Source organism: Hibiscus syriacus, unplaced genomic scaffold, assembly GCF_006381635.1.
Source record: "Hibiscus syriacus cultivar Baekdansim isolate YM2019G1 unplaced genomic scaffold, ASM638163v2 tig00015910_pilon, whole genome shotgun sequence".
Lineage (NCBI taxonomy): Eukaryota > Viridiplantae > Streptophyta > Magnoliopsida > Malvales > Malvaceae > Hibiscus > Hibiscus syriacus.
In genome coordinates this window covers 192735-212120 of record NW_024062374.1, presented here as the reverse complement: position 1 = coordinate 212120, position 19386 = coordinate 192735, and the positions used below count along the sequence as shown (strand labels likewise).

The following is a 19386-nucleotide window of genomic DNA, read 5'->3' as shown; positions in this document are numbered from 1 at the left end:
AACATTACTGAATTTCTGCTAAAGTTGTAGCGAAAAAATGTTTATATTTCATATATCAAAGACCATGACAATTCAGTACACATGCTAAATTTACAGGTGTAAGGTGTTAGCCAGTCCAAGCTTCACATGTTCTTCCCTTAAACTTTGAAAATTCAACAAGCTCTGAGCAGTTGTTCCGAGTTTTTTTTTTTGGTGTTTGAATCCCATCGTTGCCACTCTTTTTCTTCTTAGTTGGACTTGGATTTTTGTAATTATTGATCTGGCAAAGAATTTCATCAGTGTAAACTAGATCAAACTTGTCGTCGTGTTGAAAAGGCTAGGTGATGAGCTCGGAATCAGAGACATGACCGGGATTTGTTCTTCGTGTTCTGGGTCTCGTTAAGTGCTGGCTTCCCGGACTCTTTCTGTGTCTGGGACTCATTAAGAGCTGGTTTTCTGAACTCTTTCTGTATCTGGGGCTCACTGAGAGATGGTTTTCTAGAAAAGAAGAAGCCGGTTGTCAGCATGAATTGCAGTGTTTAAATTTTGACATGAAACAATAAATTGGTGTTGCGCCTTATGATTCAAGAGGAAAAGCATGAAAAATAAAGTTCAAGAATGTGGTCAATTCCTGGCTGTTTTGCTTTAATATCTGGAGATTTATTCTGTGTAGTACGTATCCTTCGCGGTGATTCAGGTGAAGGCATGGACCTCTCAGTTGCTGACAAGTAGGCTCGTCGGTAGTGACGTTTTCGTCGCCACTAAATTTTCTGTCACTTCCTGATTCTGAAGTGTCTTTGTGAGTAGATCCTGGTTTTTCCTTTTTCAATATAAACATCTGAAAAGGGATTTGTGATGCCGATACTGTCTTGGAAGCTTCCCATACAGGGAACATCCATTTAAGCCTTGAATCAATTTCATGGTAATCCACCAGCTGCAACGGCAACTCCGATTGGTGATTATAATCAGGTTTCATTAGAAGTGGCCGCTTTAAATACCGAAGAATTCTGCACACAGATGGAAGCTAGGCCTTGAGCCGGATCAACATGCCAACATCTCTTGATCAGGTTTGTTATAGGCTTTGGTGGCTTGAAAGGAAACCCTTATGTTTCGGCCCATTTGTCCCCTTGAAGATGGCTATCTTCGAATGGAACTTTTCCAGTTAGAAGCTGAAAGCAGATCATTCCGAAGCTATACACATCTGCTTTTTCAGTGAACTCTAAATTGAAATTCCTTTTACTTGCTGGTTGTTCTTGCTCCTCTAGAACCTCTGGCGCATGCCAAATGAACAACTGCGGTTCATTATGGTTCTTGTCTGTGCTCTTTTGCAGTATGGAAGACAAACCGAATCCCGAAACTTTTGCCTGCATGAACCCTGCCGGAGACATTCCTCTCAACTTAACATGAATGCTGGAAGGATTTAAATCACCATGGTAGATTTTATTTGAGTGTAGATACTCCATTCCCCTAGCAATCTGAAGCATTAGATCAACAGCAACAGGAAGACAAAACGATGATCGCTTTTTCGGGCTGCAAGTCTCTTTTAGGCAGTCGTAGAGACTTTTATTTAGTTCCATGATCAAAAGACATTCCTTCCTTTCATCATCGGTGATTCCACAAAGGAAATGCAATATGTTTGGGTGGGAAAGAGAGAATAATGAAGAAATATCAGAAGCTACAGCTTCTACATCTGCAGATATGTGTATAATAAAAAAGCTTTAACCTAACCAGTTCACTTCCTTGTATTGATTCCGATTTCCGAGCCGCCTTCTAACATGATACTGCTTCGATCCTAGTAGGATCGAACTCGGTAAAAGCTTCTCCTTCAATGGCTGTGAACTATCTAAGTTTCTCGAAAGCAAATCTGCAAGATTTCTCTCCTGCTTTCAAAACCCTAATTTTTCCTTTTCCTGGATTCTGTTGCGAAGGATCCACCTATCTTCTTTCCAAACACTGTCGATCCTATCGCAAAAATCTTGAGTAACAAGGTACTGCTTTGCAAATTTCCATTGGAAAAGTTGAGAATCGATCCATTCTTTATGGTACTTGTTTGAGTACAACCGTTTCTTCTTTTGCATTTCATCTTGTTCCCAATCCGACAGTTTGGCCGCGGATTCGATTGCTTCAATAACAACCGGAATGCAGGAAAGCAAGTTATGGATGTGTAAGTCAACGCAGTCCGAATTCTGATAGAGAGATACTGCTTTAAGCCACCAGTTTTTGGTTTCCAAGATTTCCTTGATGTAGATTTCCCCTTCTTTGAAAATCCTGTGGAGCTCCTTCAATGGCATTTCAAGAACCTTCCATTTCATGCTCCTTTCTTCAAATTTCAGGTTCTCTTTCATTTCTTCGGATATCGTTTTGCACGCAAAATCGAGCATATCGAGCAACAAAACGCATTGCCTCTGGTTGATTTGGATGTTGTTTTCTGAAAACCATTAACGCCTTTAAACTTCCTAAAGCCTCCCCTATCTGGCGGAATTGCTCCATTTTGGTCTGAAACCAGGAGGCTCTACCAAAAGAAGGTATATGCAATAATCAGGTTCATGATGAATACGATTTTTTTTTTTTAAAAAAAAGAATCAAATGAAACAGATGTGAAGATTAGGCATGGCGTCGCTTACCATAGAAAAACAGGCAGAAATGGCTTCCATTTAGATAAAGGAAAGTGAAAGAAACTTTCAGAACAACATAAAAGAATTCAAAGCTTTGTTTAGAATAGAGAATGTCATTGCCAGCCATATCTCAGAACCGGTAGTTTCCGTCATGTATGAATCGAAATTCAGCAAAAAGAACTCAAAAACTCCAAAATCGAGACCATGTACGTGTTATTGAAAGAGATGTCAAAGAATGTTATTACTAGGTGTTTCTGTTAGCAGGGGAAATTGAGTTTGGCGGTGATTGAACTCCGAGTTGCTTTCGACGAGGAACCGACACGAAGCACTTGTTAGATTGGGTGGCAATGATTTCGATGTTCCTCGTTGTAAGTTGACTACGCGTTTCCAGGAACGAGGTCCAATCAATCTTACAATAGGACTAAATTGATCCATTTGATGGTACATGGACTTAATTAATACAATCCCCATAATAGAGGGACCTAGCAGTACTTTAACAGAAAAGTGAAAAGACATCTAAATTTAAAATTGGATAAATCGGTCCTCTACAAAGGAAGCAATTTAGTCCCTATTAATTCTGAAAAATAAGCAACTAAGGACAATTGATTAGGATGTTAATGTTTCTCTCTATTTTACATCAATCCGAATGACATTACAACATATTTAACTCTCCAAATTTATAAATTATATCAATTTGGCACCAATTCTAAAAAACAATAACCCACAATATTTGCGTATCTTTTGTTTATGAGGGACCGATTTACCTAATTTTGAAAATTTAGAGGGACCTAGGAGGTCCTTTTACCAAAAGAAAATTGAGTTATCCATCCCCCAAGGGAAGGGCCACTGCCAACCCACCATTCTAATGACCCAACAGAAGAAATGACATATGCAGCCTGCCCAATCACTGATAAAAACGTGGATGCACAAATACGACGGCGTTTTGATTCTATGAACTGATCACCGCTCGGGCGCTCTCTCACTGTCGCAGTACTCGGTGCGCTCTAGAACTAGATGATATGATTCCCGCGGATTGGAAGAAGTGAAAATGAAGCGGTACTTTGTGGCTTTTCTCCTCACCGTCCTCACCAGTTCTCAGGTCAGTGTTTTTCTTTTCTTTTACTTCAAACTTCAATAGTTTAATCCACCTCCTCCATTTTACTTTTCGCACTCCCATGAATTTCCGTGCTCTCCTCCCTCAAATCCTTAACCCTAATCACTTAGAGTAACGATTAGATATAAATAAATTCTAATGTTTGACAGGGGATACAGACAACACTATCGCAAAGAATGGTGAATATAAATATGATTACGCCACCGTTCCTTTCCTTGCTGAGGTTTTTAAGGTTTTCCATGGAACTTTCTTAGTTTTAGATCTGAAAATGGATTGTTAATTTCGTATTGATTTGTTTTTGTTACAGCTTATTGTATCAAGTGTTTTTCTATGGAGAGAGTGTAAGAAATCGCCTCCTCCGAAAATGAAAACGGATTGGAGAACTGTTCGGTTGTTCCCTATTCCATCTGTCATTTACTTAATCCATAATAATGTCCAATTCGCTACTCTTATGTATGTCGATACTTCCACGCACCAGATAATGGGCAACTTGAAGATTTTCAATACTGGAATTTTATTCAGGTACTACCACCAGTCTTGTGTTTGAACTCTCTTTTAATGTACCTAGCAGCATTCGATGTTGATAGTGTTCTTTTGAGTTAGCAGATGCTGTTGCTTCATGATTTAGGTTGTTTCTTAAGAAGAAGCTTTCTAATCTACAGTGGATGGCGATCATTCTATTGGCTGTTGGAACAACTTTGAGGCAGGTACTCAAGTTGTCTAATTAAACCATATATGTATTGTACGGTGGTTTGTGCTACATTGACTTGTGATTCAAGAAAAAAGTTATGGATGGTTTAAATTGTTTTATGTTGGAAAATTAATGTATTTTGGCCTCTCAAACTTGAATCCCGTGTGAGAATTGAGAAACTGAGCAATGGTTTTACCGGATCTGGAACAAGTATAAAGTGCTTAAATAAGAAAAAAGATGGAAGTAGTTAATGTAATAATTTCTTTGCTAGTAGTAAAGTGAACAAACGCTTTACTAAATTTGATGCATTGATGAAATTTTAAGAAATGAAAGAAAAAAAAGAAGAGGGGGATCTGAAGGAATGTGTAACATCCCAAAATTAGAGCAAGTGACTAAAATGGAAGTTTTGAAAATTTAAAGTCTAATTTCGAAATATCTGAAAGTTCATAGACTTAATTAGGAATATTTTGAGGATTATTTGGTAAATATGTAAGGAAGTAAGGGTAAATTGGTCTTTGCAAAGAAAGATTTTTTTATCTCTTTATAAAAGAGATAACCACGTGTAAATGGGAAAGAAAATTCTGGAGAGATGGAGTTCAGTTTCTTCTTCTTCCCGTGTCTTCGTGTATAAGGTGAGTTGGATTTAATTTGCTTGTTTCTTTAATCTTTTGGTTTCTTTTGATTCTTGAGTGATAAGAAAGAGTAAGGGAAGATTTATGGTGACCTAAAACTCCAAAATGAACAAGTTATAAGAGATTAAGAAAAATGAGTTTTTAAGTGAATTATTGAAATAGAAGGAGTTAACAGAATTTGAAGTTAAATTTGACTTGTCAAAGGGTTAATTAAGAAGTTAAAGGTGATAGAATTGAATTAAGAACACATGAAAAATTTGATGAAATTCTTTGATTCAAGAATTATGGTGAATTATGAGGGATATGAAGTGTAATAGTGTTATAAGAAGGTTTACATATGTATAGATGAGTTTTAAGGCATAAGGAGGGGTTAATAAGAAGAATTTGAGGACAAAGTAAGAATTTTCGGGCTTAAATGGAATTTCTGGGTTGTGTGCATCAATGCATCTTCAATGTGTATCGATGCACTCTCAAATAAATGAACATCGAATGCAATCAGTGCATCGATGCATAAGGAGTGCATCGATGCATAAGGAGTGCATCGATGCATAAGGAGTGCATCGATGCACCCCCTTAAGATTGAAACATCGAAAGTGATTTGTGTACCGATGCATGGGTAGTGCATCGATGCACATGTTAAGGGATGCATCGATACACTGTAGAATGTACCGATGCACTTCAAGGGAAAATAGAATTAGACCTTTCTTTTGGTCTAAGAATGATAGATTAGAATATATCAATTGGATACTAATATGTATCAATGTATGATTATATAGATATCGAGCACGAACAAGTTCTGGGACGACTATCAAGTTAAGATTCGATCGAAAGAAATGAATCATAAATGGGATTGGAACTTAGTGAGGCCAAGGTGAGTGCATATTAATTAGTTTATGGTGCTAAATGGAAACAAGACTTGCGACAAGTCTATTTCCTATGTTAGAATGCATGAATATATGATTATACGTATATGAATGACATGAATTATATGTATGCATGATTATATGTGTTGACATGCTTTTGAATGTAATGTTATGAGAAGTATGTGCTATGTAATGTATATATATGAACATATGTGAAACTGAACTATGTGACTGCATGAGAAAGATATGAGCCATATGACATGATATATGTGAACATGAGAAAACAAAGTATAAGATATGAACTATGTGATCCTATGAGAATATGAAAAGAAGCTATGTGACTACATGTATATGTGAAAGAAGCTATGAGCTTATATGGCATGTGATATGAAAGTGTATATGTGAAATGATATAAGTAAAAATGCCCATGTTATATGATACGAGAGCTATAGGTATAGTTGGCATGCCAAGAGTCGAGGGTCTACGCGGTCCTTCGGGACATACAGTGATCCTACGGGATATTTCATAGTGGTCCTTCGGGACAAAATTTCATAGCCCCAAGTGGGACCCCTTACGAGCTGTGGTGACAACATAGTGCACAACCTCAATAGACTCATATATCTACAGTTCTCACAGGTGTACATGGGCTAATAAGAGATAACATTGAATACAATGTATGTGATATATGTATGTGTTTTGTGATATGAATTATATGATATGATATATGTGTGTTAGTGATTATTTTATATGTTATAAGATATATGATATGAACATAATAGATCATATAAACAAGAGAATAGAAATATGAATGAATATATGTTTGAGTATGATGTGATAGCAGTAATTGTTCATGCATGATTACAAGTTATAGTTTACATTATATGTTTATTGCCTCACTAAGTCATAGACTTAGCGTGTAAGTGATTTACACGTAGGTTTCAAGAAGAGTAAAGAGCAATGTGGAACAAGACAGGTCAGTTCTCCTTACTGAAGGTCAGATCAGAAGAGAGGTGAATAATATGTATTTTAATATATAAAGTTCTAGTTGGCATGTATTCAAAAGAATATATTGTATAAGCTCTGAATAGTTTTGTAAAAGTTTTGAATAAGTTATATGTTATAAAAGTTTTAAATTACTCACTATTTTATACAAGTAAATGTTTTGAAAAGTCAATGTGACACCTCGGACTCGTATTCGGGTCGAATATGGGTTGGGGGTGTTACAGAATGGCAACGAGCAACAACTTGGTTAAGAATGCAACATCTATTTGTAGGAAGCTGTTTTATCTCATTAGGGTCAATGACATATGCACTTAAAGTAGCCTATCTCCTTGAAAATTTTAAAACCTCTTGTTTTCTTTTGGTGTGAGCCTTTTTCTGTTAATAATTTACTGAAGGATAAACATAGCTTTCACAATTCAGATTATCCTTCTTTTTTATCTTTATTAAGGTCAAAGGATGTGGAGAGGATTCAAGTGATTCCCTCTTCTCGGCACCAATTCAAGGATACATGTTAGGAATTTTGTCTGCTTGTCTTTCGGCATTGGCTGTGTACACGGAGTTCTTGATGAAGAAGAACAACGATAGCTTATACTGGCATAATGTACAGTTGTACACGTAGGTTCCTTTCTTCTTCTTTATTATTAGTACTATTGTTGTTGTTGTTGATGTTGTGTGTGTGCGTGCGTGCACAAAGTTTTCGTTGCCTTGTTATTCGAGGAAATATTACTTTGAATATTAAATATCTTTTGCCTAGTTTGTTTTTCTATTCTTATATGTTACCATTTTATGTGTATTAATTCTATCCATTCAAAGTAATTGGCATGAGTGCTGGTTGATTAATTCCAATTTGACGTTCTTCCAGATTTGGTGCAATCTTCAACATGGCACGGCTTGTATTCGATGATTTTAGAGATGAATTTGAGAGAGGGCCTTGGTGGCAACGGCTGTTTACTGGGTACAGCTTCACAACTTGGATGGTTGTGCTAAATCTAGGTTCTTGTGGGCTTTTGATTTCATGGATAATGAAATATGCTGACAATATAGTTAAGGTACCTTCCTTTTAACTATTCTTGTTTATGTGTGTGGTTGTCTGTTAGTGAATGTCATATTGTCAATAGACTTTTTGTGTTTTATTTCTGATCCTGGAGTTTTCTCCTTGATGTGTATGCTTATAAATTCTGAGTTGCTGTGTGATGGTTTGAAATTTTGGATATGATTCCACTTTTTCTTTTTGTGATTTTACTTATTCATTCTGGTGTATTCTAAGTCGATGGCCATGGTATTGACAATGGTTCTATCTGTGTTCCTCTTCAGTTTCAAGCCAACACTTCAGGTAGGCTTCCTTGCTGCAGTCTTAACAAGATATCCAGCCCTTAATTTGATATCTGAACGTGTTATTGTGATATAATATTCATCCAGGATCTAGGCATGTCCAAGGGTTGAACTACCTTTGGAAACTTTTTTCAATTCAAGCCCAAATTACTATTCATTAAATAAAAGATAAATTTTAGTTAAATTTAATTGTAAAAAATGTACAAATAAGATTATAAAGCCCTTTGTTAATACTTTAGTGTTGTATAACGGTAGTACAGGCTTTTGGACTGGACATGGGCAAGGGAAGTGAAATTTTTTTGGCCCTGATGCTCCGTTTGATGGGCAAGTCTACCTGGATGTAGCCATTATATTTATTTTCTTTTCGGCTTTGAGTTTCATTGTTAGTGAAAAATGCCGTCTCACACACAGTCCAGATTGTTTTATCAATGATGGTCTGAATTAGATACCAATCCCCTAATTTGGTGCCTAACTGTGTTATTGTCATAGTGTTCCAAACCTGGATGTTGGTGTTAAATTTATGTTTTGTTGTGCTTTTAGTTTTAGTTTCACGGTTAACAAGAAATGCTCCACACACAGACACAGATAATCCGGTATTTTATCAACTTGTCAAGTAATTTAGGGGTTATCCTGCCTGTTTCAGTTGTTTTATGTGAAAATAGTTCTTCAATCATACAGAAGCCTTTTTCAGGGCTCCTACAGTTGCGCTGCCAGTTATGTTTGGCAATTAACTTTTGATTGCTTTTTTTCTTTTCTTGGCATTCTTGCAGCTTTTCTTGGGAATCATTATTTGCATGATGTCATCACATATGTGCTTTGCGCCTCCAAGTATGCTTGTTGACTTGCCTCCAACAGTTAAATCAGATCCAGAGAGCCTTGTCAATATCCCAGTTGATCATAAAACAGATTCATGGCCATCAACATCTTTTCCTAAGTATGTAATTCTTTTGTGATTCTCCTATAAAAGGACATAGAATTTATTGACAGATTTTCTCTTACCAATTGGAAGTCATCAATTAAGAATTTAGTAAGATTTTTTTACAGCTGAACATACAACACTAAAGTGATTCCTGCTAACAAGGTCAGGCCGTCTTGTTTGATTACTTGAAACTGAGCATTTTCTCATTTGAATTATGAGGAAAAACCTTGTTTGCTAAACATTCATTCAAATGAAGATCATTTCTCTCTTTTTTTGTGAGGTATACTGCCATTTCATGCCGAGACGTTAACAGTTAGTTGGGAAGAGAATTATGCATTCTTGCACTGGATTAATAAAAGCAAACTATACTGAAAGCACTTGACTGAGCCTCTGGTAACAACAATGCAGTGACCAGTGGTCGGCACAAATCGTTTCAAGGAGGGTATTGAGTGCTGTTATTCAAGTTCTTAATAATGGAGTTGATATGTGGCGTAGAAGATTTGGAGTGTAATTAGGTGAAAGTTGCATTTAATTTGAATGACTATGGAGATTGAAAACAAATTATGGGATCAACCTTTCCGGCAACTCTATGTCGGAGTTTACCTTTAATTAGATGAAATTAAATGAAAAATCTATATGCAGATCCAATGATGCAGCATTGCTTCCATTGTCAAGGATATTGCCGACCTTACTTGGTACATGCCGGCAGGTCGGGAAAGGTGCTGGCTCCTAATTAGGGATGGCAACTCAACCCGAATCCGACGGGTTCCGATCCGACTCGACCCGATCGGGTCGTATTTTTTTAAAAAAATTCGGGTTCGGGTCGGGTCGGGTTTTTTTTAAATGTGCTGTTCGGGTCGGGTCGGGTCGGGTTTAGGGTGAAAAAATCCGACCCGAAAAATATATATAATGTTATCATATATATTTAGGGATAATTATAATAATGTCCCTCCATATATAATTTTTTTCAATTAAGTCTGTTTTCATTGAATAAAATTTTTTTATTATTCGGGTCGGGTCGGGTGAAACCTTAATTTCGTCGGGTCGGGTCACGGATGAAAAACCCTTTCTTCTCGGGTCGGGTGGCCCAAAAACCCGACCCGACCCGACCCATTGCCATCCCTACTCCTAATTCCATTACGTACCCCTCTAATTCCTCCATAGAAAGGCCACAACCAAGTTGCTTTTAGGGGTGTTCATTTTCAACTTTAACTTAATTAACCGATCAAATCGAATTAGTTCGGTTAATTTAGTCGGTCACCGAATCAGTTCGGTTAAAAATAATTAATATTTTTTTACATTCGGTTAACGGTGAATTTAATTCGAAATCGGTTAATTAATCAAATTAACCAAAATTATTAAATATTAATTATATTAAATACATATTTTAACCTCAAACTCATTAAGAATTAAAACTCAATTATTTTTTTTAATCACACTAGACTTGTTAAATTATCAATACCTAATTAAATTTTAACCCAAATAAAAAATATGTCTATTATACTCAAATTAGTATAATTAAAAATATTTAATTTTTTTTTTGTTAATTCGGTTAATCGACCGAGATAGCTGAATTTTATTCAGTTCGGTTAATATTTTCAAAAAAAGTTTAGTTCGGTTAATGCTTAAAGAAATAAATTCGGTTAGTTAATTCAATTAATGAAAATTTGATTTGATTAGTGGTCGAATTAACCATTTTAACACCTTTAGTTGCTTTGCTTGCCCAACTATATACTATATTCACCTAAAAAACCACACTGGAGCAACCACTTCCAGATGCGACTGCACTACCCAAGGTACACGAAAGGTGACTGACTACGAGGTCATGCAAGAATGGAAGCTTGATTGTTTGCTTGAAGAGTATGGACTATCCATAGAAGGGTGGAACGGATGTTATCATGTTTACTATCATTCATTAATTGGGCATTATATTTTATCACCAATCCTGTTTCATTATTGATGTATAATTTTAAAATGGGTAAAGTCCACATTTAATACCTAAATCATCTTTTTTGATCTGCTTTAGTAATTAAATTTTATTTTTTAAACTCTACCTAACGTTTAATTTAGGTTTTAATTCGGCATTTTCCGTTCAAAATTTAACGAGACCGATGATGTGGAGTTTACATTACAAGATGTGTGCAAATTTAGTTTGTTTGCCTTGTAATTTTTTTTATTAAGTGAATATGTATTGCATTCTCAAGGTAAATATTAGAATTCAAATTCATACAAAATAAAATATATATAAGTATCTTTAATTACTTAATCAATTAATGAATCTGCCTTTAAGCTTATTGAACCCAAATAGTTAAGTAAAATGTACACAGTAAGACTGGCCAAGGCCCAGTGTGGACTTTTGGATTCCATTAAAAGAGAGAAAATCCAATATCATAAAACCCCCAGAAGGACCATTTGATTTCACGTAGAGGCAAACAACAGAGAAGATTGGAGGCGTACGTTAGAATCTACCAAGGCAAAAACAAGCCGGCGCATCTTAGATATACACTGTTACTTTGTTAGTACCAATCACTGCTACATATAAAAGGCTCAAAGGCATCTCTTTCCATCATTTCTGTTTTTTTCCCTCTTTCAAAAAGCGTCTGGCGCCAGGCCCTTTTTGTGCGCCTTCCGATCTAAGCCCTAGTTACAAGAGAAAGGAAAAGAGAAAAAAGAAATGCCGAGAGAAATCATAACGCTGCAGGTGGGACAATGTGGGAACCAGATCGGAATGGAGTTTTGGAAACAGCTTTGCCTCGAACACGGCATCAGCAAAGAAGGCATTCTTGAAGATTTCGCTACTCAGGTTTTTTTATTGTTATTGTTTTCTGCTTTAAAGCTTCAGTTTGCAGTTAATAATGGAAATTCATGTTGATTTCTTTCTATTTAATTGTAGTTTTATTCATAATTAAATGCATATGATGATTTTGAAATGTGCGTGCGCTCTAATCAGTCAGATTAGGCCTTGAAGTCTCCATTAGGGATAGCTTAACTCTTAATTTGTTGATATTAAGGCGATTTTATGTGTGGTATAAGTGAGTCGGTTCTTGCTAGTTAAACATCAGTATCCCCGTCTTAATTTTCTCGGCACGGATGATGCAGGGAGGTGACAGGAAAGATGTCTTTTTCTACCAAGCTGACGATCAACATTATATCCCACGTGCTTTACTCGTTGATTTGGAACCTAGAGTAATCAATGGAATTCAAAATAGTGAATACAAAAATCTCTACAATCACGAAAACATTTTTGTTTCTGATCATGGTGGAGGTGCTGGAAACAACTGGGCAAGTGGATATCATCAGGTAGGCTCACATCCGTTATCTTTTGCATTTTAGTGATGTTTCGTTAATGTATAAATTCATTGGGGCTTGGACCTTTACGCTTTTGGTGATCCTATTCGAGTAGTTTTCAACTTTTGTTTCCTGTCAATTTCATCTCCATTCTCCATAATTATAGTATGTTTCAAGCATCAGTCAGAAACAATTATGGTTACTGGTTAGAAACATGTGATTGTAATTTCAAGTAAATGTAACTGTTACTGACAGCAGAATAGAATAAATTAACATGTTCTTTCATGAATTGTTGAGGTTACTGGTTTTTCCTTTTTCAATTCTATATTCATTTTTCCTTCTTTTTATAGATAGTGTAGATTGCAAACTTTTATGGAAAAATCTGACATGAGTCATATGACTTGTATGTGTTATGTGCTTAGTTTAAAAAAGCGCCGCTTAAGCGTGGTTAAAGCGCTAAGCGACTCGAGCGAGGCCCCTGGCGCTTCAGCATAGCAAAAGCACCACGAATTCATTAAGCGGTAGTAATCGGCGCTTAATCGCGAGTTTAGAAGATACGATTCTGGGCTTTAGCAGATACGATTTTTGGGCTTGTTTAGGGTTTAGCGGGCTATTAGATTATCAGGCTTAGATCGGCTTTTAGTTTAGATTATCCAGTTTTGGTTTTTTTCTTGGAGCTTCACACTAAGAAACGAAATAGATTGGTACAATCTAGATTGAATGACATGGTGTTTGTGAAATTCAATCGTGCCTTGGAGCGCCGAGCTAAAAGTAAGGAGACCGATCCCATTCTTTTGCAAGATATTGATGAGAGCAATGAGTGGTTGATGGGAAGAATGGTAGATGATGAAGATGATGATGAGGCGATGTTTGTTGGTGAGGATTTGACATGGAGTGATGTTGCTAACGCTTCCGGTGCATATGAGCCTAGTTATCTAACTAGAGCATCAAAAGTAGTGAATGATGGAGCCGGACCATCGAGAAATGATAAAGGAAAATCTCCTGCTCATAATCCTATCTCTAGTAGACCATCTCGTAGATGCTTAGTTGATGAAGATGAGATGGAAGAAGATATTGGAGTGTCTAGTGATGAAGGAGATGGTGTTGTCCGAGTTGATGACGATGACGATTTAGAGGATTTTTAGTTATAAGGAATTGAGGGTTTAGAAAAATACTTTTGTTCATCTCAATTTAGACTACTTTTGGTGTAGACCATCTTTTGAGATTAATATGCTCGTATAGTCGTATGGTTAATGGTATATAAGTATTTAAGTGTTTATAACTTATAAGTAAATTGAGAATTATATTTTGGTGTTTAAGTACTTATAAGTTTTGAATATATTCATTGACACTTTGATATTTAATTATTTATAAGATAATTTATAAATATGCTGTATTTTTTGTGAATTTCGGCCTTTCTGGCGCTTCGTGTGCATAAAGCGAGCACTTTTGCTTAGCGCTTAGCGTTTCGGCATCTAGGACCCTAGGCGCTTTAGGGCGCTTTACGCTTTTTAAAACCAAGGTTATGTGTTAATGATCTTTTATCAAACTCCAATTCCTTAATCTGGATTTTCAAACAGGGAAAGGGTGTTGAAGAGGATATAATGGACATGATTGACAGAGAAGCTGATGGAAGTGACAGTCTTGAGGGTTTTGTTCTATGCCATTCAATTGCCGGAGGGACAGGCTCAGGTTTCCTCCTTTTATCTTCATACTTTAATATTCATCATTTTTAATTACTTATTTTAAGCTTATTTCTCTTTTTGTTTTATATATGTCTGGACATGGTTGTTTCATTTAGCTACAAAAATCAGGACCCCGGTAGTAGTAGTGTCTTCAACTAAATTACTGAAACTTTCTTGAAGACTTTGATTTGGTTGCAACTTGATTGCTCTCATCGACAATGAAGGTATGGGTTCCTATCTGTTGGAGGCTTTGAATGACCGCTACAGCAAGAAGCTGGTCCAGACTTATAGTGTATTTCCTAACCAGATGGAGACTAGTGATGTGGTTGTCCAACCCTACAATTCACTTTTGACACTCAAGCGACTAACATTAAATGCTGATTGTGTTGTTGTTCTTGACAACACTGCACTCAATAGAATTGCTGTAGAGCGTTTACATCTAAGTAATCCTACATTTTCTCAAACAAATTCTTTGGTCTCCACTGTGATGTCTGCAAGCACAACTACATTGCGGTATCCAGGTTACATGAACAATGATCTGGTTGGTCTTCTTGCCTCTTTAATTCCAACACCGAGATGTCATTTTCTTATGACGGGATACACACCCCTTACAGTGGAGCGCCAGGTAAGTTGAATACTCGTGTTGTTTGTAATTTTAACTTTGTGGTTGATTGTGATTTCTGATATACTGCTCCTTGCAGTTATTCTAAGAGTTAATTAGAGCCTTCATACAATTATGTCTATAATTGGTTTGCTTACTCTTCCATAATGTTTGGGGTGAAAAAGAGAGCTGAAGCGTCATAATTCCATATCTTTTATTTTTTTTAACTTGGTCTTGGTCATCTCAGGATGCATCATCAGTCATAAATTATTTTTTTTAGTCTTGTTATTCTAGCAAAGAAATATTATTCAGTGTGGTCTGATGCCTGTGTTTCTCTTCTTGGAAGGCCAATGTGATCCGTAAAACTACGGTGCTTGATGTTATGAGAAGACTTCTCCAGGTGAGATATGTAGCTTGTACTTGTTTCAAAATAGGTTGCATTTTTCTGACCATATGGTTCCTTGCAGACAAAAAATATTATGGTTTCCTCTTATGCACGTACAAAAGAAGCTAGCCAATCAAAGTATATTTCAATACTGAATATCATTCAGGGAGAAGTAGATCCTACTCAGGTATGGTAAATTATTTTTATTAGAAATGATATAGCTTTTACATGAAATATATCTCTCAAGTCTGACATTTAAATTTTGTATAACAAAATTATACATTTCATTCTTTATTCTTAAGAAGTATTAATGTTGATAAGATTTCTTGTTAGTTGTTAATGGTTATGGATTCAAAGGTCAACATTAAGTTTTGCCTACCACCTTTTTTTATGTGGGGATAAAGGTTTTGTTTCATCTATTCATAATGGTTTGAGCTTCTAGTATTAAATAATTTCCCTTGTTTTACAGGTGCATGAAAGTCTACAGAGGATTCGTGAAAGAAAGCTAGTAAATTTTATTGAATGGGGCCCAGCAAGTATTCAGGTTTATTGATCGTTGAAGCAATTGTCATCACTATGGTCTATCATTTTTTTCGTATGATTTCTGGACTTACGTGACCCATTTGTTATTTTGGTGTTTCTATAGGTTGCTCTTTCTAGAAAGTCCCCGTATGTCCAGACTGCCCATAGGGTACAATTCTAGTTCTTATCTTTTGGAGTTTAGATCTCTTATTTTTCCTTTTTTTGGTCTGAATTTATTGGTAACAACTTTGAGCATTGTTTTTCTATCTCCTTAAAAATGGCCCTTTGGTTGGAGAGAAAATCAAGAAAGAATAAACAAAGGCATTTGCATTCTTCAGGTGAGTGGCCTCATGCTAGCAAGTCATACTAGCATCAGACACCTCTTCAGCAAATGTTTAAGCCAGTATGAGAAATTGAGAAAGAAGCAAGCATTTCTTGACAATTATCGGAAGTTCCCAATGTTTGCTGTGAGTTACCAGCGTTTCACCCACTTTCTAATTTATACAGCACAGCCGTCACTATGCTTTTGTGCGTGTTTATATGAACATGTAATGCAAGCATCTGCATGCATGAATTTTATGCATAAACGTGTAAGGTGTAACATGTTTATTTACAGGCAGCTACATGAATTTGTAAACCTGCACAAAGAACATGTGCTTACTTCTATAAATTGGTTAAATGATCTGAGTTCCACGAATGAAATAATCAGTGCAATTTGATTGTTAATTCTGCAGCCTGTTATTTGCTTCCAAAGCCATACATTTTTCAATTGGATACAAAAGCAATTACATTATGTTGATATTTTTATTCTAATCTCGTTCAACACGGACAGGACAATGATCTTTCTGAGTTTGATGAATCAAGGGATATAATTGAAAGTTTGGTTGATGAATACAAGGCTTGTGAGTCACCAGATTATATCAAATGGGGCGTGGAGGTATATGCCCAGCTGGCTCAAACTTCAGTTTTTGAGATCCTCTTGGCTGTAACTGATAACAATGTTGTATGCAGGATCCTGAGCATAGTTTAAGTAGAGAAGGAAATGTCTCGGGAACACTGGATTCAAATTTGGCTGTATGAACGAAATAAGTAAAGCCTCAATTGTGCAGTCTTCTCGGGTAAGGATCTGTAAGGTTGATTCATTGTTTGCCAAAGTAGTACTATTATGTTCTTCAAATGTGGTATTACTTTTGAAAACATGCAAGTTGATTTAGAATCTGTAGTCGTTTTCATTCGTTGCCTTAAGTTTTTGGTGTGGATTGAAATGAAAATGGAAGAAAATATCACCCCCCCCTTTTTTCATTGGTTCCTTCATGTATTTGTTTGTGCTATGCAATTATGTTAATATTTCTACAAAAAAAAAAATGAGAAAACTACTTGCTTTGGCCGGAATTTGTTTCTTTACAGAACACCACATCAATATTAGGACCACCCTGGAGAGAGTATTGTAAATTTATCTTTTTAATAAAACCATATGTGTATTTGAGTGAAGAAAATACACAGTTGTTTCTGTTTTTGGATTATAGCATCGTGGCTTGTAATTTGGTAATTGTTTTTGAGTTTGATCTTAGGATTTTATTCATATAACACAAAAAAGGATCTGCGTGGTTTGAGTTGGATTTTAATATAACCATATATGTATGCCTAGGATTTGTTGTGCTGTGTGGTGGTTGAAGTTTTATCCCAACAGATAGATTACAGAATGGATTACTAGCACATTTAAAATGGTTTGAGTGGGAATATGATTCTAATTCAAAAGAAAAAAGAAAGTTATACTCCATTCCATGTGCATGGAATCAGCATAGCATGTGTTGTTATGCCATGGTCTGGACTCTGGTCCCATCCCCACCCATGCTGCATTTGTTTATTAATAATAATTTATTGAATTTCTCTGAACTCCCAAAGCAATAAGCAGAAGGATGAAGACAACTATTTATGTATGTAGAACATGTATGGGGATTTTCTGTAGCGACGGCTATCAACTGTCGAATAATGTTTAAAACTTGGCAGCTGGAGGAGGGTATCCAAGGCCAGCAGATGATTAGTTTTGATTTAAAAATTATTCATCAACCGTTGATTGCATATATTTGAATGAGAGCTGGTGCGAAGCTCCCAATTATGTTAATGTACGGTCAAAGCTTGAAACCTAGACTAGCGAGTACTGATATTTGGAGGGTTTGTCTCATCCAGTCCCTGAATGCAACTGATGAGATATAACGTTTGATAACGTTGAAAAGGGCTGTTAATTGAATATAACTAAAACGCCAGTCGTGGACCGATTCAAAGAATTTGAGTCAACAGTCACTCACCCCGAGGCTGTACCAATAATTCATACGTCTATTGACCAATTGGCAACAGCGGCCAACAACGCAAACTGCAAATGCCGATTGCACATTTAGGATTGAATTGTGAAATATTTGAAAAATACTATAATTTAAAGTTACAATTAAACTAACACAATCTATTAATTAAATAATACTTTCTATCGTACTTGAAAATCTTTTCCAAATCCAAACTACTATATCTTTAATCCCGTTAAGTTTACGATAAGATAGTGTGAAACATGCCCACTAAATCTGCACTTGACACGAGAGTCTCGCCTAATTTACCATTAGAACCGTAAATTTTCATTTTCCTTTGAATTCAACTTAAATTTGGATAAAAATATTATTACTCAAATTATAAACTTCACCACCAACTTCTATTTGAAAACATGTGAAAAAATAATTAAAATATATCAGCACTTAATGGAAGTAATAACCGTTTAATACAGTATCAATAATAACGTTTAGAATTTTTATTTTTAGAAAAAGGTTGGTATGAAAAGAGAGAACAACTCAGCAACAAACAACCTATGAACAGTCTGGCCCAACAAACAAAACAATACAGAGAAAAGAAAACCCTGACCCATATTCCCCTAGTTTTCCACTTTTCCTTCATTTTTAGTAGACTGAACAACGAAACCGAGAAAACCGAAAAACCGACACGAATCGAGTAAAACGATTCGGTTCGGTTTGATTTGGTTTGACATTATACGATTCGGTTTTCGGTTCGATTTAAAGTCTCAATTCTTTTAATTCGGTTCGAGTTTTCCATATGAAACCCATTATTCCATAATGAACCGAATAAGTAATTTTTTTTAAAAAAAATATAGTTTCAAGTGATTTTTTCATTAAAAACCCGATAAACCGAACCGAATCGAAAAATCCGAACCGTTAAAAAAATCGAACCGAACCGAAAAAATCGATTTCGGTTTTTTTATTTTTTTCGATTTTTTTAACCATTCAGTTTCGGTTTCGATTTAAATTTTAAAAACCGTTTATTTCGATTCGATTCAATTTTTGATAAAAAACCGAACCGAACTGAATACGCCTCTAATTTTTAGTGCTTACAAGACTTAATTAACCCCCCTAATTATTATATAACCTCAACCTCATTATTTAAACCCAGCTTTCCTCTTCAGAATTTGTCTACTTAAAAAAAAACTTGCTTTTTTCTCTGAGCTCGTCTTCAACTGTGTTTCTGTTCAGCGCTCTCCTTTGCATATAACAGTAACATGGCAACCCTTTCCTTGAGGGTTCTTATGAGTGTTGCTCTTGTTTTGGCCTTCGTCTCGCTTAATGTTGAAGCGCAGTCTGCTGCACCGGCTCCTCCTCCTACGAGTGACGGTAACTAATCTTCTCTCCTACAAGCTGTTTTCGGGTCTTTACAAATGTTCGAAAATGCGTTCGTTACAGGTCTATTGAGCCATTGCCAAA

The 19386-nt window shown here is 35.9% G+C and overlaps 1 protein-coding gene and 2 pseudogenes across 2 annotated transcripts; 2 read left to right on the top strand and 1 right to left on the bottom strand.

The window, feature by feature from the left end:
- Positions 1 to 39: 39 nt before the first annotated feature.
- On the bottom strand, positions 40 to 2535 carry LOC120208103 (annotated as a pseudogene).
- A 1092-nt stretch (positions 2536 to 3627) lies between these two features.
- LOC120208102 lies at positions 3628 to 9430 on the top strand (annotated as a pseudogene).
- A 2271-nt stretch (positions 9431 to 11701) lies between these two features.
- Positions 11702 to 16845, top strand: LOC120208101 (tubulin gamma-1 chain-like). Of its 2 annotated transcripts, XM_039207458.1 has the most exons (11): positions 11703 to 11950; positions 12247 to 12447; positions 14016 to 14127; positions 14345 to 14745; positions 15068 to 15121; positions 15189 to 15293; positions 15576 to 15650; positions 15753 to 15797; positions 15967 to 16095; positions 16461 to 16565; positions 16640 to 16845. In XM_039207458.1, the coding sequence occupies exons 1-11, from the start codon at positions 11822 to 11824 to the stop codon at positions 16706 to 16708; spliced, it is 1425 nt and encodes a 474-aa protein (XP_039063389.1). In that variant the 5' UTR covers positions 11703 to 11821; the 3' UTR covers positions 16709 to 16845. The 2 variants fall into 2 exon arrangements, 1 of the variants encoding a protein (XP_039063389.1); XR_005524267.1 differs by lacking the exon at positions 16640 to 16845 and having other exon boundaries at positions 11702 to 11950; positions 15939 to 16095.
- The last annotated feature ends 2541 nt before the right edge of the window (positions 16846 to 19386 follow it).

Excerpts from the sequence above, each read along its gene's own strand:
- LOC120208101 (XM_039207458.1), top strand. The coding sequence starts at position 11,822 with ATGCCGAGAGAAATCATAACGCTGCAGGTGGGACAATGTGGGAACCAG. Across the intron at positions 14,746-15,067 it reads CCCTTACAGTGGAGCGCCAG|GCCAATGTGATCCGTAAAAC; the intron begins GTAAGTTGAATA and ends TCTTCTTGGAAG. Across the intron at positions 15,294-15,575 it reads GAGAAGTAGATCCTACTCAG|GTGCATGAAAGTCTACAGAG; the intron begins GTATGGTAAATT and ends CTTGTTTTACAG.